The sequence below is a fragment of the Telmatherina bonti genome (genome assembly GCF_933228915.1).
Source record: "Telmatherina bonti genome assembly, chromosome: 16".
Lineage (NCBI taxonomy): Eukaryota > Metazoa > Chordata > Actinopteri > Atheriniformes > Telmatherinidae > Telmatherina > Telmatherina bonti.
The window spans coordinates 31,755,199-31,779,526 of record NC_136614.1 but is presented as its reverse complement, the minus strand read 5'-3'; the positions used below and the strand labels follow the sequence as shown (position 1 = coordinate 31,779,526).

General features: G+C 41.7%; 1 protein-coding gene across 3 annotated transcripts in view; it reads right to left on the bottom strand.

Moving 5' to 3' along the window:
* Positions 1-646: 646 nt before the first annotated feature.
* Positions 647-24,328, bottom strand: part of disp1 (dispatched homolog 1) — a 119,847-nt gene continuing 96,165 nt past the window's right edge. For all 3 annotated transcript variants that reach the window (XM_079255436.1, XM_079255437.1, XM_079255438.1), the window contains 8 exons: positions 16,241-16,270; positions 15,551-15,674; positions 15,171-15,298; positions 9,227-9,321; positions 9,049-9,146; positions 7,403-8,971; positions 3,930-4,196; positions 647-3,846 (listed from right to left, as the gene is read on the bottom strand). In XM_079255436.1, coding sequence (XP_079111562.1) covers positions 2,050-3,846; positions 3,930-4,196; positions 7,403-8,971; positions 9,049-9,146; positions 9,227-9,321; positions 15,171-15,298; positions 15,551-15,674; positions 16,241-16,270 — 4,108 coding nt within the window. In that variant the 3' untranslated portion in view covers positions 647-2,049. The remainder of the gene's footprint in view (positions 3,847-3,929; positions 4,197-7,402; positions 8,972-9,048; positions 9,147-9,226; positions 9,322-15,170; positions 15,299-15,550; positions 15,675-16,240; positions 16,271-24,328) is intronic.

Below are 24,328 nucleotides of genomic sequence, written 5' to 3'. Positions count from 1 at the left end.
AAAGTTAGGAGGCAAAGACTGAACAAGTCATTGCTATAAAAAGAAAAAAACAATCAGCAGATGTGGTTTCTTAGTGTTGTCTTAGTCGCATTAAAAAAAGCATAACTCATGGAAAAATATATTTGTTTGACTTGGAAAATGACTATTGATGGCAGCTGGGTTGCTGCGTTTAGTGCTGGAGTGTTGTCTCCCTGTAATTAAAGCGGTCTGCCACAGCAAGTCAGTCCTGTAAGTGTAGAGCGCTCCTGTCACTTGATATAATGATGTAATATAATGAACCTCACAACACAAAGGGACTTTTTTCATCCATCCATTAACCCGTCTCTGACTGATGATTTTATGATGAAGGTTTTATCACAGCATGCAATTTACCAGTGGGGATTCTGTCGACTGATTCTGAGTCGGACCTTTGAGAAAACAAGCTTCATCACACAAATGGTGATAAAATCAGATTGTTGTATTTATGTAAAATAAAGACGACAGAAGCAGGCAGCGACTTGGGGCAATATGCAACAGATTGCAGCGATGGCGCCAGACGTCGTGACACAACGCAGCAGGTGTACTGTTACTTGAGCTCATCTCTTCACTTTTAATGGAAAGTTTTCATTTTATGGTCTGAACATGAATCACGACATGAATTCACATGACAGCAGTGATAAAAGAACATTTTAATAATACAGTACAACTTTTTATCCGAGGCATGTGGAGACTTGAGCACAAAAGCACTGAAAATAGAACATGAGCTCCCAAAAATACAAAAAGTGACCGGCAATGACTTATTTCTTGTTGTTATCAGCTTGTGTGGCACACGGTTGTTAAGGTGGATGTGATCATTTCTGTCAACAAACGAGAACAAATCCACGGTTTAGGCGTGTTATGCTGCACGTGGCGGCAGACCGGATGTCGGAGGAAGATGTGGAGGCGTCTGAAAAGAGACCAGATGTTGTTTTGGTTGAAATTAGGGATGGGAAGTGATTTTGTTGATTCAGATGTCTTCATCAGTGCTCCTAAATCTGTTTATCGCTTGTGGAGTTAGGGTGTCATGTTTTTGGTTTAATAAGACACTTTTAATAAAAACTTTTGCTTTTCTGACTTATTATGAAACAAAGCAGTTGAGTTTTTCTGAATTTATCTTTTTTTTTTATTTATTATTGAGCTAATTTTCTTTATTCTTGTTTTTCTGCTTCGACAAGATAATTTTTAATTGTTTTGGTTTAAAATTCAATTTTTTTTTCCCTTAAAGATGTCATGATCCAGTTTTCTGGGATGAAAACATGCAGATCAGAAGTGTTGCATTCCATCTAAACTCTCAAATAGGACAAACTTTTTAGTGTCTTTGTCACATTTATATAAATAATTAGTTAACACTAAACTACTGTAATAAAACATGACCATGCATATAAACATCTACGATCAGACGATTGTAACCTGACCTACCTGAAAGGTGGGTTTACTCATATTCAACATGTTTGTTCCTCTCTGTGCTCGCTGAGCGGTTTTTATTCTTGTATTTCTCTGTTTCTTGCCACATGGCCAGAAGGTCCTGAAAACTGAAAACTGAAGGCCACAAGTCAGCTCGTGGTCACTGAAAACTTTCCAAGACGATACTAAAGCTGGAATAAAATGACTAAATTACACTGCAATCACACTGTTACTTGAGAAGAATGTCATCTAGATAGCTAAGACAAGTCTGTGGAGTCATTTTGGCCTTTTTTTTTTTTACAACAACAGTGATGTTTCAGAGAGAATCTCACAACTTTTACTTAACAGTTCACAGCCTCATGTAAATACTCTCCAAGTACTGAAGAAACAGCATCAGAACGTTTAAGATTTCCTCTTTCACGCTGATTTAAGATCATCTGTAGAGGAATGGATGAGCTCTGATGCTTTGGAAAATTTGGCACTGGTTCTCAGTTGCCACCCCCAGTAGAGAAATCTTAAACTGGTATGTGAAGACCTGGTTGGAACAAAGCAGAAAACATTCAGATGCTTGTTTTTCAGTGTTCTGAGTTTGTTCTGGATCGTTCTCGTTACAAGGTGGACCTCTGGTCAGCAAACGGTTTCAGATGAGGGATTAGCGTTTACCAGAAAAGGAGGCATGCCGCCTTCAGTTTTTGGCACATTAAAGTCTGAAGCTGAATTGCACTTCACTTTCAACGTCCTGTTAAAACAGTAGAGTTTCTTTGGGGAGGCCGAGGATGCCCGCTCTCTTTTAGAGTTCTGCTTGCACTTTTTGTGACTTTCCTCCCGTGTGACGGGAATACTTTCGAGCTTCTCCTGGTTGCCAGGGATTTTGCTAGCATCACTGTGCGTCGCTGTTTCTGTGGTTGTGGCGGCTGCAGGATTTTCACCACAGCAGAAGTTTCTGTCCTTCGGCTTCTGTCTGTCGTGACAGGTGGTGTGAGGTGAGGAAGGGGGACGGTGAGCGTGGGGATGCGCTGAGGTCCCGGTACTTATACTTTGGCTACAGTCTGAACTGGAAAGGTTAACTTCATGTCTATGAACGTCTTCTCCTCCCGTAGTCTCAGAGTCAGTGACTGGTCCTGGAGCGGAGCTTGTGTCCTGGTTTGAGGGTGTGGATCTCAGTTCTCTGGCTGAGTGGATACAGTACTTCCTGGGGTGGCAGGTATGAGCAGGTCCTTGCCTCGGGGTCAATACTCTCCCTTGGGAGCAGTGATGGAAATGAGTGATGGGGCAGTGGACGTGGTGGACACGGCACTCCATGTGCATGTAGACTGGGTCCAGGTTTGTAGGAACTAAAGCTTTGTTTTGTTTGTTTGGGGCGTTTCCTGAAAGGGGGAAGAGCTGTGGAGTGGGAGGACAGGAAAGAGAGTCCTGGGGAGGCTGAGAACAGGGGTGTGGGCTCCACTGCTGAAGCATGTGAGGAGGAGCAGGATCCCCACATGTGCAGTTTGTGTTTTGAGAGTACTGGCACCTGGATGGCGTGCTGACTGTGGCTACAAGTCCGTTTTCTGCACCAGTTCTCCCAGTTTCAGAGCTCTTATAGTGGATGTGTGAAAATGGAGCGGCGTGGTGGTGGGGAGGGATACCGTTACAAAGCTGAGTGCACAACTCGTCATCTTCTCGTGTTTTATCTTCCGCTTTCTGACTAGATGCCAGTGGCTCCAACTCGTAGTGCTCCGCCTCCCCGGCCTGGGAGTCCAGCTGGTAATTCCCGGAGTTCTTCTCTGGAGAAGGAGGGGTCGTGGCTGTGGCTTTGGTAAAGACCTGACACTGCAGCTTTTTGGGCAGCGGGATCTGACCACAGGTCCCCTGGGGGCCCAGGCAGCGGCACATGCACTGGAAGAAGAAAGTGGCAAAGGCCCAACTGATGCACATGATCAGCATCATGAACGTACCCAGCTGGGTGTAGGCTAACACAGTCGAGGGCATCATCATCGCCCCGGCAACGAAGGTGGTCAATGCGGCCATAGCGATGGCAGAGCCCATCCGACTGAGGGAAAAAATCACCTTGCCCTCACGATCGGGCTCTGCAGCGAGTCTGTAGGCTACACCGTAGTGGACGGCAAAGTCCACCGACAGTCCAACTGCGACGGAGATGGTGACGGACTCCAAGACATTCAGCTCCCAGCCCAGAAGCACCAGCGAGCCCACTGTGACAAATATGGTCCCGGCGATGGACAGGATGGCGTAGAGACTGATGAAGACATTCCAGGTGGTCAGTAGCATGACGCTGAAAGCAACCGCCACAGACAATGCCATGGCAACCAGAGTGCCACCTGACAGGCTGTCTTGGAGGTCGTAGAACTCCAGGTTGCTGACAAACCAGCCGTGGTTGAAGCCTGCTGGGGCGTAGCGCAGCTCCTGTGTGATCCAGGCATCCACCTGAAACAAAAGCAAAAGCTTAGTCCAGTTCAGGCAGACATGGTCTGCAGGCGAGGGTTATGAAGGTTTTAAATACCACAGACCTCACGGTAGAACTGGTACATCTTCTCATAGGCCAGTGTGAAGAGGTAGGTACTCTGGAACTCTAAAACTATGGCTCTAATGGTGTCATTGATATCAAATCGAGGTCCGGGGGTCTTGCTATCCAAGTGGTACATCGTGGTCCGATCCAGCTCCATAATGGCTCTCTTGATGCACAACTCAAATACATCCTGCTTATAAGGGAAAGTGGACTTGCTGCAGCAGGGGTAGAGGCCAGGGGCCTCTTCGCAGTCATGGGTCTCCATCCACTGTGAATAAAAACATTAGATGAAGCTGATTGTACCAAGATAACACATTAAAGTAGCATTTCTCAGAGAATGGCATTGGTCAGTGGCATTCCATTGGTCAAGTTTATTGACTGATACCCTTATCTACCAATCCAAGTCAGAACAGATGAGGGCCAGCAAACATATTGTTCAAAACACCATGGAGGATCCAGGAGGAAGTAAACCCAGAGATGGTATATCTGGATAGTATACCCAGAAATAGTATATCTGGATAGTATACCGATAGTATATCTGGATAGTATCCCCAGAAATAGTATATCTGGATAGTATAGTATATCTGGATAGTATACCCAGAGATAGTATATCTGGATAGTATAGTATATCTGGATAGTATACCCAGAGATAGTATATCTGGATAGTATAGTATATCTGGATAGTATACCCAGAGATAGTATATCTGGATAGTATAGTATATCTGGATAGTATACCCAGAGATAGTATATCTGGATAGTATAGTATATCTGGATAGTATACCCAGAGATAGTATATCTGGATAGTATACCCAGAGAAAGTATATCTGGACAGTATACCGATAGTATATCTGGATAGTATACCCAGAGATAGTATATCTGGATAGTATACCCAGAGATAGTATATCTGGATAGTATACCGATAGTATATCTGGATAGTATACCCAGAGATGGTATATCTGGATAGTATACCCAGAGAAAGTATATCTGGATAGTATACCGATAGTATATCTGGATAGTATACCCAGAGATGGTATATCTGGATAGTATACCCAGAGAAAGTATATCTGGATAGTATACCGATAGTATATCTGGATAGTATACCCAGAGATGGTATATCTGGATAGTATACCCAGAGAAAGTATATCTGGATAGTATACCGATAGTATATCTGGATAGTATACCCAGAGATGGTATATCTGGATAGTATACCCAGAGATAGTATATCTGGATAGTATACCCAGAAAAAACTATATGGCACGAAGAGGACACACTTTATCTTATAACACCTTTCTTCTTACTAAAAACAAACTGGACCTTTCTGATTAATTTCCAACCAAAACAGAGGGTCAGGAGTCGACCTGTACAGCATTTCCTCCCAGATGAAATAATTTTTAAAAATATAATATCTTGTACAATCTGTTTTATGTTTTATATTTCAATACTACTGCGCATGACGGACCTGAGAGTCCATCGTGCACCTGCCGGTCTGTCAGTAGTTTTAAAATATTGTCTCAATCCAATGCTATGTATCAGTAAAGGTATCAATGCTTTTCTGATAAAATAATAATATATATTAACTGTATGTGTGTGACAGACCTCTCTTCTGGGACTTTACAATACACACACATACAAAAAAACAACTTTTTTTGCACACAACTGTGTCATCATCTTTGAAAGGGCCTAGGGGCGGGCCCCGATGGTTAAGGGGTAAATCAAATTACATACTTTATGTTTTTAATTTTTGTGGTTTTAATTATCTATTTTTTGATGGCTATGCTAGCAGAGGTTGTTAGCTGTGTTTCTTTTGGCCATTTTGCAATGCTACATGTCAAGATTGATGCTTCTTAGTTGGGCTGGGGCGATGTACTTTCCTCCTGATTTGATTTTTAACCATTTTTAGGTGCTGATTAGATTAAAATTGCGATTTCTAAGTATTGAAGATTTTTAGTTTGCTTTTTAAACATCAGACCATGTAAAAAAGTTGCATGATGACCAAGTTTACAGACTATATCAAGAGCCAAATAAAATGCGTGTCAGTTCTTAAGATTTATTCAGCAGGAATATCTCTGAACCAGCTAATTAAACTTATTCTGTTGTTTCAAAAGCTTGAACTGCATTTAAAAGTGCTGGTTTGAGTGTCTGTTGGCTTGCTGCTGCCGTATGTTTGGCTATTAGCTCGGTATTTACTTCAGGATGGCGTCCTGCTAGGTGGGCAGTAATGTTTGTTGTGTCACTGCAGTACGCCACGTGCATTACAGAGTTTACAAACAGCTTTCCACATGTCCAGCTCTACTTTTCCCTTCAAAGCAAAAAAAAATCTAAACTGTGTCCAAACTTTTGACTTAAAATGTGATGGTGGGCAATTTATCTCTGCACACTTTTGCAGGTTGTCCGGTATTTTCTGTCTTCAATTTAAGCGTTTTCCATAACAGATATAACATGATGTTACTAGACGGCATACCTGTCAACTCTCCCATTTTGACAGGAAAACTCCCGTTTTTCCTGCAACTTTCCCGCATTGTTATTTCCCCGTAAATCTCCCGGCTTAATGTTACGGGCCGAAAATAAACCAACATGAGGAGACAAACCCCGGTTTCAGAGTTGGGATTAGGCCCTTTACTGCATGTTAAGTCTTGATATTTGGATTTGCTGGCCTAAGGTGAACTAGAGCTGAAACCGACTCTTCTGCAGTGAAAAAACTGTAAGATAACCATCAAACACAGAGCTCACACGAAGGTTCGACACCTTTTAGTTCATTTAAACAATAAATTAAAAAAATGTTTGTAGTGTGTACTGTTCCCTTGCAGTATCGCACAGACAGTTGTCTTGGTTGTTCTGTAAGAAAATACAGCAGCAACACTGCTTTTATTAGAAGCTTTCTGATGTCATTTGTAAATAAGACCTAATTAAAGTTTGTTTTTCATATTGCTGAGTGTTGCGTATGTATTTTTTGTTCACAACCTTTAGTTTCACTGCAGGTTTTTTAAGCTGAAACAGACCGTTCAACATTAGATCTGATATTCAGGGAAGATACTTCAGCTATGTTCACACAGCAGGTTAGAAATCAACCAGTCCACTTTAATAAGTCGTCTTGAATCACATCCATATCTGATGTCATCAAATTGACCTAATTGAAATAACGGTGTCGCATTTCATCAGACTTTCATGACACCGAAGTGAGACAGACGCCACTAGAGGCGGGGAGACAAAGCAAAAGGTAAATAATCGTAAAAACAATATTATGTCCTATGTTGTCAGCGATGATTACGCAACAACTTGTACATAAGCCGACGTATGTAGCATAAATGTCTGTAAACACAGCGCGTGACATCATGTCTTCTTTCCATTCAGGTCACAATCAGGGCTGTGGACTGTCCATACTGGAGTCTGATGGCAACAGCATTTAAGTTACCTGCAGTGTGAACATAGCCTACATTTTAATGGTGGGGGGGTGTTTTTGCTGATGATACTGACCTGTATAAATGACTCGATGAAGCAGCTGAAGTCCTGATTATCTGACTGAAAGACGAAGCTCTGGTTTCTCAGCTTCTGGCAAAAGTTGAGGATCCACAGCTGAGCTGCTGGACTGGCTATGTTGAAGCTGCTATCCAGCATCAGCTTCCCCTTATTTTTGGGGTTAAGGGGGTCCCCGTTATCTACAGGAATGACGCCCCAAACGATCGTGATTGGCATATGTAGGTCCTCACCATGATGAACTCTCTCGAACATGAACAGCTTTTTGTACTCCGCGTCGTAGCGCTCAAATGGGTGAGAGGATCGGAACACCTGGAACTCCGCCAGCTCGAGGGATGGCAGCTTCATCTTTGGGTTCACGCAAACCACGTAAGCCCCGCCAACTGTGATGGCAAGGAACCAGAGGAGCCAGACGTAGCGCAGTTTGATAACGATACAGGGCAGGACCTTCTCGAAGAAGATCCTTGATGCCTCGGAGACTGTAAACAGGCATTTGTTGGCCTTCTGGCAAAGACCGGCCCAGAAGCTTCTTTGCTGGACTGGAGGTTCGGAGCAGGAGAACACGGTGGGCAGGTAGCGCTCATGGAGCACCACCACAGCTGGCAGCCACGTCACCATCAGAATGTAGTTGACCAAAATGGCAGTGCCGGCATAGACCCCGAAGCAGCGGATAGCGGTGATGTTGCTGATGTAGTTGGCATAAAAAGCTGAGGCCGTAGTGAAGCTGGTGACAAACATGGAGAGGGCGGCATGGTGTAGAGTCACGCTGACCGTCTCTGCCAGCTCAGCATGCGGCTTATCAAACTTAGTGTAGCTCCACACATCGCAAAGAACAAAGGCGTCATCTGCACCGATGCCAACGAGGATGATGAGGGCCGTGAGGTTCATGAAGGGGAAGAACTCAAAGTTGAAAACCATTCGATAAAGAAAGTAGGACACAATCAGTGAACTGATGATGGCAATTATGGTCATGAGAGTGATGAAGACGGAGCGCGTGTAGACGCACATGACCAGGAGGACAATCACGATGGCTATAACGGGGTACACCGTGTCTGTGAGGAGGTAGTCCTGAAAGAGATCGTGTTTGATGCCAAACTCGATCCCTGTCACCGTGGTGACGCCATCTGATGAGTTCCAGTTCTCAAAATTGTCCAAGTAAATGTTCATCATGGAGTCTCCTTTCTCCGTGGGAGAGAAGAGCATGCTGTACTTGAGGACAGGACGAGGATGCTCCAGGCTCTTGGAACTGAGGAAGTCTTTGTCCACCAGGAAGTGAAGGATCTGATAGACGGCGTTGTACTTGGTACACTTCCGGAGAACACCGGAGCACTTCTGGTCTCTCCGTTGCAGGGCCATGTCCCAGCAGTCGGGTCCCAGCGTGCCGTTGTGGTAAAACTTGGCACACGAGCGAAGGGTCTTCAGCGTGTGAGACACGTCGCGCTCTGTGATTTTCTGACAGGACGACCGGTTGGTGAGGACGGCAATGTAGTTGCCGAGTGTCCAGCTTGGGCAACAGGAGTCAGCATCGGTGCGCTGGCAAAGACTCCAGTAGTCACGGTGCGAGCGCAGCTGTGAAAGAGGGAAACATTTAATACAGATAGAGCGTAGTAAAAAGGAAAAGAAATAGTGTCTTTCTATATACTTACTCTGATGTTGTCCTGGATGCACATTGATTTGATGGCTTGAATATTCCACAGATTCTTCCCTTCGGCTGACGCAAACACCAGCCGCGAGTACCTGTCCCCTGTGTAAAGGAGATTCCCATAACATGCAGAAGAAATCTTCTGTTTCTTAATGCTCTCTAATCAGTATTCAGAAACTTACCTGGCACGTCACAAAAGAATTGTTTACTGAAGTCCCACTCCGCCTGCCGTTTCTCTCTGTCAAAGTGATCCTCCGGCCATCTGGGCTCTTGATGACTAGAAAACAGGAAGTAAAGATTCATACCGTGAATACGTTTTGCATTGCAAGTCAGTGCAGTGGGCTGGACGGCGGCTTAGTGGTTAGCACTGTGCACGAAGGTTGTTGGTTCAATGCTTGGGGCAAGGTTTGGGCAGTGGCTTTTCTGTGTGGTGCTTGGATGTTCTCCCCATGTATTCGTGGGTTCTTTCTGGGTACTCCGGCTTACTCCCACAGTCCAAAGACATGCATGTTAGGTTAATTGGTTACTCTAAATTGCCCCTAGGAGTGAGTGTGAGCCTGAGTGGTTGTTTGCCTGCGATGGACTGGTGATCTGTCCAGGGTGTACCCTGCCTTTCGCCCAATGACTGCTGGGATAGGCTCCAGCTTCCCTGCGACCCTTCATTGGACTAAACAGTTAGGATAATGAATGAAAGTCAGTGCAGTGCCAGGTTTTGGTCACCAGAATAAAAATGTGAGCTTTTTTGTAAAGATTAAGATGGTTGGACAGAGTAACAGGACAGTGAGAACAACTCCTTAACATCCAAATAGCTAATCTGGATGCTGGTCATGGGGAGGGCAACATCTGTCCTGCATGATGCAAATCTGCCCTGAGGTGGACATCTGCTTGCACGTGACCTATCAGCTCCTAGATGATGATCAAAAACACTTGAACAGACTTTATCAGGTCCACCTGTTCAGCTGCTTGTCAACACAAACATATCTAATCTATCAATCACATGGCAGCATGTAGTCATGTAGACGTGTTCAAGTTCAATCTGAGCATCAGAATGAGGAAGAAAGGGGATTAATGTGACGTTGAACTGGTGTTGTTGGGCTGAGAATCTCAGAAACTACTGATCTACTGGGATTTTCACACAAAACCATTTCTAGGCTTTACAGAGAATGATCTGAAAAAGAGAAAATATCCAGTGAGCAGCAGTTGTTTGGACTGAAATGCCTGAAAATCGCTGAACACAACATTTGTGACCTTGAAGCAGATGGGCTACACCAGCACGGGATGGGGGTTGGCCATGAATTTATAAGCAGTACAAAGAGTATCAAATATTTACAAAGAGCATCAAATATTTACCTTGTTGAATATTTGACGGGAAGAATAAAAATATAACTGAAGGGAAAAAATAGGGTCCAACCTGGTTCTAGCAAGGTGGGCCTGATAAAGAGGCTGCTGAGTGCGTCATACTTTAAAAGACGACCCTTTCCAACCTTTCCTAGTATTGGAAACTCCTCTCTGTTGTATATTCTTTTATTATCTATACAAGCGGATTTCAGCCAATCAGATCAATTAAACAAAACAAGCTGGTAAAAAGATGGAAGCAGGTTAGCAGAATGAAAATATCCTTACTATCGAGTCCCCATCTAAGTTTTAGTAGAATCTATGCTAACTTCTTTAGGAAGCAATTCAATTCAATTCAATTCAACTTTATTTATATAGCGTCAAATCACGGCAATGCCATCTCAAGACGCTTTACAGACAGAGGGGAAAACATAATGAAGGCTAATTCATAATAGCCTATATAAGGAAACCAACAGATTGAGTTGAGTCCAACTCAATCTCCCATCCTGAGCAAGCACACTGGCAACAGTGGGAAGGAAAAAACTCCCTTTTAACAGGAAGGAAACCTCCGGCAGAACCCGGCTCAGGACAGGCAGCCATCTGCCTCTGCTGTGTGGGGGGAAGAGGACAGAAAGACAACAGACAACAGGAACTGCTACTCCCGGCCAGGGAGACCTGCTGAGACAGGAGACATACATGTTAATGATGCAACACTGTTATTGGGGGGGGGGGGGTAAAAGAAAGAGATAAAGAGAAAAAGAAAGAAGCTCAGTGTATCAGGAAATGTCCCTCAGCAGTCTAAACCTATAGCAGCATAACTAAGGGATGCTAACCATCCCTAGCTATAGGACTTATCAAAAAGATAAGTCTTCAGCCTAGTCTTAAAGGTGGGGAGGGTGTCTGCTTCCCTAACACTAAGTGGGAGCTTATTCCATAAGAGAGGGGCCTGATAACCAAAGGCTCTGCCTCCCGCTCGGCTCTTTGAGACTCTAGGAACCACAAGTAAGCCTGCAGTCTGCGAACGAAGTACTCTGCTTGGTATATAAGGAACTATGAGGTCTTTGATATATAGTGGTGCCTGGTTGTGGAGGGCTTTATATGTAAGGAGAAGGATTTTAAATTCTATTCTAGATTCAACAGGCAGCCAATGAAGAGAGGCTAAAACTGGAGAAATATGATCTCTCATGCTGGTTCTGGTCAGGACTCTGGCTGCAGAATTCTGGATCAGCTGAAGGTTTTTCAGGGCATATTTAGGACAGCCCAGTAATAGAGAGTTGCAGTAATCTAGTCTCGAAGTAACAAAAGCGTGAACCAGTTTTTCTGCATCACTCTGAGACAAAATGTCCCTAATTTTGGCTATATTACGTAAATGAAAGAAGGCTGTTTTAGTAACCTGCTTAATATGTGGACCAAAGGACAGGTCAGGGTCAAATATTACTCCAAGGTTTCTCACTGTAGCACTGGAAGCTAAAGTAATGCCATCCAGGTTCATTACAAAACCGGAAAATTTAGCTCTGAGTTTTTCAGATCCAACGAGAAGCACCTCTATTGGCTACCTCACAGGGTAAATAACCACCCTTATGGGCAGAAAGGGGTCACTGCTGTTCAAAGTTAAATGAATAAAAACAAGAAAAATAGACTAAAATATGACTTCATACATCAGATGATCATGACACTGAGGGCAGAGATGATGCTGTGAAACGTGTATGTGTGATGGTGTTTATGTGTTAGCAGAATGATTTCAGCTGCAGCCAAGGCAGCACCCATTTTTTCCCTTTTTCTTTTATGGCGACATCTTCAGCTAAAAACCGGAAGGCGATGTAATGAGGTGTCTGTCATGAAGGAGACTGATGGGCGAGAGATGAGGCAGGAAGGCATGCTGACAGAAGCAGAGAGCTCCTGTATCATAAACACACATAAGTACGCAATTACATCCGAAGACAGATGTGTGGAGTGAGACAGACATGCAGACAAAGGTGACCAGAGACAGACAGAAGATCCATTATCTCATCAGTAAAGCAGAGCTACAAGTTTTAGACAAGCTAATCTTAACCACATGGCTGCAGGAGCTTTCTGAGGGGCGGATCCAGGACCAGTACCGTCACATCAGTGTCTTCAGGGACCGCCGCTACTTTGTTTACAAACCGCTGTGGCAAAGTCAGATATCTGAAGAAGTTCTAGATGTTTGTAGACTTTCTCTGGCAGCAGATGACGCCCTGCTGGATGGACAAATCTCTACTTTGTTCTCTTTGTTTTCCACAGGGGCATTCAGACTTCTCAGCACGTCAGTCAACAGTGCGCATGAACTCGGAGCCCAACACCCACCTTACTCTCATCACTACCTCGGCCTCCTACTCTGCCCTGATTGTTGTATTTCCTCGGCCGAACTAAAAAAGACAAAACATTCTCCCCTTTTCAACAACAGAAACCTAAAAATCCACGTACAGCTGAAAAACTGGGTCTCCGTTTATTGTTTCAGTATAAAAAAATGGAGTGTTGTGGTCGTTTTTGCCAAGTATGTTGCCTAAGTAATGAATGCAATCATTTATCGATTATAATCAGCCCCAGAAATGCAGATTTTATGTCTGTAATTTAGTTAATGGTTTAAATGGAAAAGCAGTAATTGATTTGTAAGACTTATTCATATCACACCTGTAGTCTTGGAGACAGTTTGTTTGGGAGACACTTTTGACCAGGTAAAATGACTTAAGTTCATTTTTGTTTAGTTATGAGTTGAATTTGATTCATCCTTTGTCAACGTATGTATGGAAAATATATGTTTGGAATAAAAGACAGTAAATCTTAGCAATCTAACAATGTCTTACACCCAGCCTAAAAGTCTGCTTGACCACGTTTTAGGTTGATTTACTCTGTATGACCAGAATGTGTGAGATATAAATCATGAAGAGTCTTTTAAAGAGTCTTTTATTTCTTGGTTACTTAATTCTAAAATTGATTATTTTATAATATGATGAGAATAGAAACAAACTGCATGTGATGGACTGGCGAGTTGTCCAGGGTGTACTCCGCCTCTCGCACGAAGACTGCTGGGATAGGCTCCAGCTTCCCCGCAACCCTTAGCTGCACTAAGCGGTTAGGATAATGAATGAATGAATGAATGAAGCAAACTGAAAATATTCTGATGAGAATCAATTTCATTTAATGTATATTTCTATTTTTTCTTCCTTTTTTCCACCTACTTTTCTTGTATCTTGTTGAAAAGATTAAACTAACCTAAATAAAAAAAAGATGCTAGGCTTTAGACTAGTGACAAGTGTCTGAAAACAAGATGTGAAACCTTCATTTAAAAAAAAAAACCTTACACATACAACAACTAAACAAGATGTTTCTTCTGAATTCAAGAATAACTACTGGTGATCCAATAACTGGTTAGTGGTCCAACTCCTGCTTCATCCCAATCATGCCGTCCTTGGCTAAGATATATGGATGTTTGGTGGTGGTCCGACAGGCCGAAGGTTTGTCCCACCAGCTGTAGCTACACATGTAGCTTACTGTGAATGTAGGCTGAATAAATAATGGAATCAATACAAATTTATTTGATGCTTTAAAAAGAACCAAATAAAAAAATAAAAAAATAAAAACATAAAAAGAACTAAAGAAATGTAATCCATATTACTGATTTTATGTGGAAATGTTCTGTCTTCTTCTTTTGAGAATAAACTATTAATCCTCAAATTTACGAGAATCCTCTTTAGTTGCTGTTTTTCTCTCAAAACGAGGAGGAAATAATCCAGAAAAATGTGGTATCCATCATCAGATAGCAGCCATTAGAGGAGTAAAAATCTGTATGTGTGTAAATCAGCTGCCAAATGATCAAAATCATATAAACACTTTTGATGCGGCAGTACTGATAACTAACGATCCGATATAATCGGTCGATATCAACATTAAAATGCAATATTGGAAATATCTTGGTGTTGTTTTTTACTTTTTTACTGAAACAACTTTTACACAATTTGCATATCATCTATATGAAACTCTTCAGCTAAGACTCCTCTAGCTCTAAATGACAAAATATAAGAGATGTCATGTATGTTTTTCTAGATATTTTTGTTTGTTTGGCACAACTCACTCCAAAATTTAGGTATTGGTTGATATTGTTATAGGATATGAAGAGTTGGACAAAATTTGTATATCAGATATTGTTAACAAAAAGAAAATAGCCAATATTGAACATCCTTAGTAATAACGTTGATTGTAGACATGATAAAAATCTAAATGCAAAAGGCTGGGACTCTGATATTTCGAATATCGTAAACTTTACATCCGGTTATAACAGTTTATTTAGAGGAATTTAGAGGGTCATGTAAACAGGCTCCCTACCAGGCTGGTTTTAAGGTGTTTTTTCATTATAAAAGGAATTTAAATGCACGTTTCACAACGTTTCTCATTGTCTAAAGCCTTGAAATTATTTTCTTATTTCAGCAGGAAATCTTACCAAATATAAATATCTTACTTATTTTAGTAAATCCCTTAAGATAAGATTGTTTTGCAGTGCGCCACCTGTTTATGCTCCCTACAGCCTCAATATGGAATGTCGATAGAGGCAGCCTGGACGACAAAGCTAACCTGGACTATACCTCTGATGCAAAAAGACAAAACCACCGGTGCAAACGTGCACTTTTCCTGTGCAGGCAGGATGCCTGGCTTGTTCATAAATGCTTTCATGTCACCAGAGTGAGTAAGGACAGGTGGTAAACACATAGAGAAATTCAGGTAACTGACTTTACAGAAGCTGGTCTCAGCAATAAGAGATGTGTGTGAAATTACTTTTTGGCTTGTTCATCAGCATATTTGAAGGGGTAGTTGGCCAGCGTGGCTTTGTAGCCTGTGTTCTTCACCATATTATTCCATGTGACCAGTCGCTGACCAATGGCAGTTCCTCGTGGCTCAAAACCCTTTAGAGAGGAGAAGTAAAAGGAATTAGAAAAAACTGCTTTGTCTACAGTTCAATTAGGTAAAATACATGTCCTTTTTTCAGATGAGCTGACAGAGGTGTAGAGTAAATAATAAAACAGTCATTCACAAGGAGCTGTGCTGTCAACACCAACAAAAACAGAACCACGCCTACTCAGTATCCCAGGAAAACCAGAATCAAGCTGCTGCTGTGACGCTACTGGCACATTGTGTGTGGATGGAGCTGAACTTACCAACAGTGGGTCAGAGAAATCCGGCAGGTCGGGCACCAGGATGCCCACCAGGGCACAGACCACAATAAGCACCGTGCAGACGCCGAGCACAACCACCGGCCAATCAGCTATCAGCTCTGCATAGCTGGAGACGGTGATGAGATGGGGAATTCAGGTTAGATGACAGAATGATATCTGTGACGATAACTAACTAACAGAAAAGACTGCACACCGTAGATATAAGTAGCAGGATAACTGTATTTAGATTCAGAGTTTTCCATCATTAAATTCAGATGAAAAGCAAGAAGACAGGAGAAGGATGCAGATAAGATCTGTCAAAGCCTCCTTCTTGGTAACTTTTTGGGCATTTGCTTGATCAGAAAGCTTGCTTGCAGGGGTTTCCTCTGCTACTGAGTCTGTGTAAGCTTACGACATGTGGTTTTCCTCCTAAACCTTCCTTATGCTGTGGATTTTCCTGCTGCGTAATGGACAGATGAGGAGATCTGAGCTGCTGGCTACTGAGGCCAGGTACAGACAGAGACTCATAACTCCCCTCTCTCCATAACTCCCATGACTCACTACTGAGGAATGATGGCTCCACAAGAGCAGTGATGGATGGATGACAGGAATAAAGCAGAGAAGAGGAGGAGGAGGAGAAACGTTGCAATCCAGAACATCAACAGAGTCGAAGCAGATCTTGGCAGTTCTTACCTTTTGGGGAATCGAAAGGGCCTTCCAGGGCTGAAAAACAAAAAGACGAAGATAAATCAGGTTTTTATTTTTAAGTCAAAACAAGAGCCAATCAAAAACAGACTAGCAGAGAAAGGGCGGACATGTTGTATCTATGATCTGATGTATTCTGCTTTTTCCAGCACATACCTGCTGGTTCTGGACCAGTGCAAACAGAAACGCTGACGTGGATGTCAGAAGCACTTTCCACTCCACTTATAATAGATTTCTCCTTTCAGATCTGTCAGCTCGAGGTTTTAACCCTTGCAACTCTGAGGCATTTCATGCTATTAGTGTTTCTCCTGTTTTTTTTTTGTTTGTTTGTCTGTTTTAAATATATAAAACTGATGTTGAAGTTTAACCCTTTTAATCCCAGTAAATGATATTTTAGGACAGCCTCAGATGTCAGATTATTAAGCTAAAATGATGTAAAATTAATGTATAATTCGTAGGGCTGTTACGATATGCTTTTGTCCCGAATCGATTTGATTCTGATTTTTCTGGGTGCTGATTCGATTCAAATTGCAATTCTCACGATTCCTCGATATTGCTGATTTTTGTCTGTAAAAACAAAAAAAAAGTATAAAACTTTTTTTGCTCATCATTTTTCCCAGAAGACAAGTGAAAAGATAAATAACAATAAAAATGACAAAAATTTTGTAATGGACTATTTTTATTTGGGGAAAAAAAATTGATTTTTTTGTTTTAAAAAAATCCATTTTAAAATTGTGAAGCACAAAATCTCAATATTCAATTAGAATTTCCCACCCCTAATCAATAGATAAAGCACCATAAAGGTCAACCAACACAACTAAACAGGATTTATTACTAACCAAACTTTGTGGGAACAACACACAGATTGACAGTAGCTGCGTTCCCATTACACCCAGAATTGTGCAAAAACTAAATATCGCAATAAAAAAAAAACCCAATGGAAACACTTCAATATATTTTGAAAAAATATATCGGTAAAAAGTTTTTGCACTCCCATGAGGTCGTTTTTCAGACGTTTCGCTATAGAAACAGATCGCAAAAGTGTAATGGAAACACTCTTTTCGCATTTATGTGTCCCCGGACGTGACGTGGGAGGTCATGACCAGTTCATTTCCAGTAAAGATGGTGCAGTGCGGAACAAACAAAAGCAACTTTCAAGGTTTTAGAAAAGAAAATGAGGGGGAAAAGCTTAAAAAATCTGTAGCAAATTCTCCGCGGAAAGTAGAAAACCCCCAATAACGCAAAGTGCCAACTTTGCATAACAGCTATTTTTGTAAAATCTCGCAAGAGTAACGAGATTTTATGAGACTTAAGGCTAACGCGATGAACACTGTTCAATGGAAACACCCGCAAATCACAATTGTTTGTCGAAAGTTGCAAAAGTTGCTTTCAATTTGCGAAAAATGAAGACCATTTCTCATCTGCATGTCTTTCTCTCAAGTCTCGGCTTTCAGGAAACAAACACACAACAGAAACAATTTACGTCTTTTCCTCATTTAACGTTATTTTTGCTACTATTTACCAACTATTCTCACAAAACCAACTCACACTGAGCTGGTTTTTTATGGCACTTTGCGTCTTGTCTTCATTCCAGCCATAGAGGACCATTATTTTTCTGCTCTCTGGTTCATCTTTGCTGCTCCTGATTGGTTGAAAGTTTGATGGGAAGAAGCTTCATAATTGTCTGGGTCAAAAGAGTGATGTCTTCGCAACACAGCAGTGACACTGATCTACAGTATCTACATGTTATAATGGATTGTTCATTGTGAATTTACCATGTAGAGGTTGAATACACACTACATTTTAACTGCAGGATTGTAAGCTAGAAAGTAAAAGCCTGGAAAACTTCTGTTGATCCCATAAAGGGTAGGATCTCCCTCTCCATCAGGGTTATGGGGTTATAGAAGTCCCACATAGAGACAACTTCAATGTAAGTAAGGTACAAACATTTATTTCAGATTGTGAAAGAGCCTGGAGGATTTCTGCCCGGCTCAGACGGAAACTGACAGATTTCTGTTTGAACAAGATCTAAAAAACTCATCAGCTTCAACCCAAACAAACCCCCCAAATGTTCTCAATAACATTTATGAACAAGAGCTGAACTTCCAGCCTCAAACAGGAAGGAATGCAGGTTTTTTTTTTATTTTCATGTATCGCTGTGTGTAATAAGGCTTCCTGACACGGTAAGGGTTGACCCAAGTGTACACACACAAGGCCTTCAGCTGCTCAGGATTTATCTGGATTTCTCGTCAGCTCCTCCTGGGAGTGGTGGGGGAGTGTCCGGTATGCTGGGAGTAGAAGAACACCCTGAATGGGAGAGAGGAGGAGGCGAGGAAGTGGGAGAATCAGATATGGCCATCTGATCAGAACTGGGCTGCAGGACAGAACTGATCTTGGATGAAGGAGTTAGGATAGAGAGAAACGTATCTTAAGGGAAATTATGCAGCATGGATGACCTCAACACATCGTAAAAAAAAACTTAGTGTTAATTTAGGTCAAGCTTTCCTTTGTATCCTGTTGCTGAATAAATAGCCAAACAGGTTAGAAAAAAAAATCCGAGTAAAGACACTGAAAGATGATCCGTTTCCTTCAGAGGATACAACTGGATTTAACATCTTTAGGTCAGGTTCTGCCAGAAAAGACATTTTACATAAGTATCAGCCTTTTTGCTCCAAATTAGAAGAAAATAAAGCTGTAAGACCTTCTCTACATACATTTAGGATTAAATTCACACCCCTGCTGTCTTTAAATAAATCCTGTGAGAACACAGAAGAGAGCAAACAAGTTCTGCAGCCTGTCAGGTCAGTCAGTCTGAACCTGAAACATCATCACTGTGTTTTTACCCGTCAAAGTAAAATGTGAGGAATGTTATAATTAGTGATAATAGGAAGCAAAAATGAACTGAAGCTGTTGGTACTCCACAGGGGTGAGTTGTAAGATGGCTGTAAATCCCTTTTAGGGTTTCACCAGGCGTATGAATATGACAGCCAGATGTCGGGTACCACGTTCAACCAGGACAAGGTTTTTTCCAGGCTTAGATATGCAAATGACACCTGATAAAATCAAATTTTTTCAGCTCAAGTTCAGGAAAACTGCCTCATACACATCAGTATTTATAAATGTATCCTTTCAATTTGCAACATAATCTTTAACCAGCTTTAAATCAACAACGCTTAATGAAAAGCACATTTCCAAAGCCCGTCTTTGAACCTGCAGCCAGGGGAAAATTCTGCGTTACTAATGTAATTCTTCTCAGTGCGCACTGACGCTTGGCTTTCCATGTATGGCCCTGAACTGCAGACCTCAGGACAGAGATATGGCCCGAAACGGAGGAATGGAGTTATTGGAAATACTTGGAACAGCCTCGTGACAGCGCCGTCAGGCATATCCATTCATCTACTTATGGTCTGTTCTGAATTTTGTTCTGAGATGCTCCGATTTGAATTTATTTCAGACGATTGGAAAGATGCGCAGCATACCTGAAGACCTTTAAACGACAAAGAGGAGATAAATCAAGAATCCATCGCGTCAACAGTAATAAATTTATCCTGTTCTTGTTAAACTAAAAAACTAGCTGGGAAGCTGAGATCGATTTCTGTGCCTGGGAATTTCCTTTAATTTGTTTTCAGTCCATAAACCAAAGCCAACTTACCATCTCAGACTTTGCAAATGAAAGTAATGAAAGTGCTGAGCGCTGGGAAGGAGGTGAGCAACAGAGAAGCAGTGTTGACTGATGAGGCTCTAAATTTTGCGGGATGACAGCCCACCGTGTCGGGTTTCCTCCAAAACTCTGATCGCCTCTGCTCACTATTTCTTCAAAGAAAACTTACACCTCAAACTCTCTTTCTGTCCAACTCTCAGTCCCTTCATTCTCTTTCGCTGGCTTCCGACGCTTTCGTGTTTTCTCTCTCCTCCGGCCCTGAATAACCCTGCAGTGTTATTCTATTTACCAGAGGGAGAGTGTTTCTGGATCACTGGGCTAATTAATAAGGTAAACACAGACCGCCAGCCGCTCACTCAGCACTGTGCTGACAGAGGAGACAAACAGAGGAGCAGCTGGGAACCGAGGAGAAAGCTTCAGGACGAAGCAGGCTTGTGGGATAAACCAGGTTTTACTTTCACCAAACTCAACAAATCTGCTTAAGACCTGTAATATGGATATTGTGGTGAGAGTGAACCGTCAACCGGCAGGCAGGTAAATATCATACAAGCAAGAGCAATTAATGTCAACGTCAGTCAGGTTGTTTGGTCCGTCTCAACCTGATTAGTGCCTCGCTGGAACGCTGCACACAATTAGAGGCTGGAGTTCGCCGTGAAATAGGTTCACGCCACCTTCGCTCCCATTCCTGTGAAACTACAAGACTGCACTGAGAGATCACATACCAGCCAAAAGTTGTACAACACTACATGGTTTTAAAGTTTTTTTCTTCCTTTTTTTTTTTTTACTGAAATTATTAGAATGAATAAATAATCTAACTTAAAGCTGGGGGAGGTAATCTTGCTGACAGACATTTTCTTTTACTCTGGATGAAGTAGTTCCTCGTCCTGATAGTAGTCTATACATTTTGTAATCACGAACAATGAAAAAATATAGTTAGACCCCTCAGTTTACTGTAAATCTGTAAAAACTCTGACCAATCCAAACATTCGAACCCAATTGAAGTTGTTCATTTCTTATATTCCGTAAGCTTCTTCTCCCGGCTCCCCTCCTCCCCCTCCAGCAGCGCATACAGCCACACCCTGCATATAAACAGCGTGTTAGGATGAAAATACAAAGTAGCGAAGAAGAAACTCGGAAGGCAAACATGGCTGAGAAAATGCAGGAAGGATTTCCCGACCCGGCTCGGTTTATTTGCCTCCTCCTGCTAAACAGCCGAGAAAGAAAAAAATCGTTGGCGGGAAAAGCTGCAAATAAAAAAGGGGGAGCTGAGACAGGGCACCGCTTTCACACCTTGCTAGTTCCCCAACATTACTTACCCCAGCTTTAACGAAGAAATCATGGAATCCGTGTGTAAACAAAATGCCTCAGAAACTTGTGACTGATAAAGGTAGCCTCGTTTGGCAGATATCGGCTGAACACGGATGTGACTGAATCCTACAACTGAAAGAAAATGAGTCTGCCAAGTTTGTCTTTCTTACTGATTTTGTTTTATTTTTCACAAATTCTGTTCTTTACCCCCCAAATTCTGTGTTTCACTCTGTAACTTATATTTTCCAGCCGGTCTGAGTCTCATGAGGTGAATGCAGGAAATATCAACAGTTCAATGAGAAAATATAATTCTCTTTGCCCTTTATAGGACACTCAATGAAATACCTTGAAATTAAAATGTTTAACCTAAAATTGTCCTTCTGGTATGCAGCAAGACCTCCATTCTGTTGTTACTTTTTTTTAAATTTGTTGTATGCTGAAAATGAAAGAAAACAAAGTGATCAAAAATAGTAACGTGCCTGATAAAAAGATAAGGATATTATCATTTTGGCTTTAAAGACCTTTATGAGACCATTAGTAGACTGAAAGCTGGTCAGAGACCTGCAGCACACCTGCGGCAGCTGAATTGACTAGCTATAGTCTCCGCAGCGCAAATGAGCTGGTTGCTCAACCAATCAATACATGAACGCCTCTTTTCCCTTTTCCCCAATCTTAATTTCTAATACACCAGTCTCTCCTACAGGTAGTTTTGAAGACAAGGACCGATAATTTTCTCATGAATTGTCTTCAGGACAACTTCCAGCTGCAGCTCAAAAACTCGTAAGTGAATACGATAGTGGCTGCTCTTTCTGACAACGTTCCTCCATGTGGTTAACGCTTCACAACAACAAAGTTAGACTGTATATATTCTGAATTGGCACTAGAGATATCATAATTTCTTGGACAACTTTGAAATTTCTGTTGGTTTCTAATTTTCACTCCATTTTTGTACGTAAATTGTGTCTGTAAAAATTTTTATTTCTGCTGTGAAGTTGGTCTTTTTAACATGGGAGTCTATGGGGATTTGCTCGTATTTGCAGCCCCTAGTGGATGAAGGGGGAACTGCAGCTGTATGCACTTCCGGATAAGCTTCACTTTTAACTGCCGGAGGTTGCCGCTTGGTTTCATTATAATTTTGCTCTGTTAAACTCAGTGGGGTGTGTTGCTTCCATGATACTCTCTGGATTTAATGATCTTCTCACCTTGTTCTTTGCTTTTGTGTCGTACAGTTTGCCTTAATGCCAAAGATAAATTTCCATTTTTTGAGAAGAAAATAAACAATGAAGTAGTCTCAAGATTCAGTACTTTAGAGAAACGGCCAATTAGGGTCAAAGATGGGAGAGAGTGGAAATTTAAACCACATTTCAATTTAATTCAGCTTTATTTTGTACAGCGCCACTTCACGACATTGTCGTTTCACAGCTTTACAGACTCATCCATTCAAGCCAATTCATAATAAAGTAGCCTAGCTAACAGAAACCAAATGATTGCATTGAATCTTTTCTTCGATCCAGTCCCCCATCCTGAATGCCAAACCTCCAGCAGAACCCGGTTTAGGAAGGGCGTTTGGGCACATCAAAGTTAAAAAAGTTTTTTTTTTAAACTAATAATTAAAATGAAGAAGCGCTATTACATCGAAGACAGGGATGAGTGTTGATAATAAGTCGGAGGGTTATTAACTGCTCTGAAGTGCATTAGCTTGAGCAGTGACACACTGTGATTCATAGGGCATCAAGTTTCTAACAGGCCTCCAATAAACACTGGAACAGGCCTGTGCTGTTTAAACACAGAGTTTAAACACGGGTCAGCTGGGGAGTCTCTCCCGTTATCACACGGAGGAAACACAACCAGACATGGAGCATTTCTGTGGAAAAGCAGCAGCTCTGGAAGTTACACTCCACCTTTCTGTGAACGTGTTTGTGCGCATGACAAATGTCAGCCGTTACTGACTTTTATGTGAAGACTTTTTCATGCAAAAGCCAACAGACACATGTAAACGTGTGTGTGTGTGTGTGTGTGTGTGTGTGTGTGTGTAGGGACTTCTTCTAGGATGACTGCATCCACTGGTGAGCATGGCCTTTTCTGTCCGCACCTGCCACTGCCTTGGATTCCTGGAGGTGAAATATGGGCGTGCACAAATTCCAGGCAGACAACTGGGATTTGAGGACTGTAGCCAATGGTTACAAGATGTCAGTTTGTGTGACATCTTCATCACGGCTGCTCGTCGAGCTTGCAGATCCAGAGCTGTACCGCAGCATGGTAGCAGGAGGGTTTTTAAGCTGTGGTTGTAGAGGTGGAAGTGATTGTTTTTACCTGCAGATGTTGTAGTTGCATGAAGTAGCTGCATGTAGAACAGAACCACACCCCCGCTAAAACATAGCTTGTTTATTTTTTTACCTTAAAGAAAGGAGGTTTCATCCTCTGCTGTGAATTCCCCCTTTAAAGCAAAATAAAAAGCAGCATGACTCATTTCACCAGCAAGCTTCTGTAAACCAAAAAGGTCGGTATCAAATATAAGACGAGAGGACAAGTCGAGGCAAAGACAATGATTCTCATTTGCAAAACATTTAGCTGGTTTCCGATGTGCGAGTAATAAATCTTTTCATTACATTATCTTTCAGGAAACAGTCATCTTTTATCAGCTCGCTTTAAAAACGTGTCTTTTCTTAGAGAACAGAAGCAAAGATCCGCTGAACTATGATCTACTTCTGATACATGTAGCGTCACGCTGCCGGTGTGAGTTAATGATAGGAGTAAAGAAAAATAAATCTAATGCTGGTTGGATTTTTCACACTTGATTATAACTAATTGTACCTAAATCTTCAGTTGTTTTCAGGAAGTCTGTGTTTTTGTTGAGATAATCTCAGGGCCTTTTTTTTAGGACACAGTATTATGTGACGTCCCCCTCCTTTTTTCCTTTTTTATTCTAATTTATTGTGTTTTACTTAATGAACTAGTAAGAGCTGGTAATAGATTCTGCTTAATAAAGGAATAATAAAAAATAAAATAGTATATGAACCAAAATAAAATTACACAGAAAATATACACAAATAAATAAATAAAATAATTTAAAATATTTAAACCATCTCTCACAATTACTTCAAAAT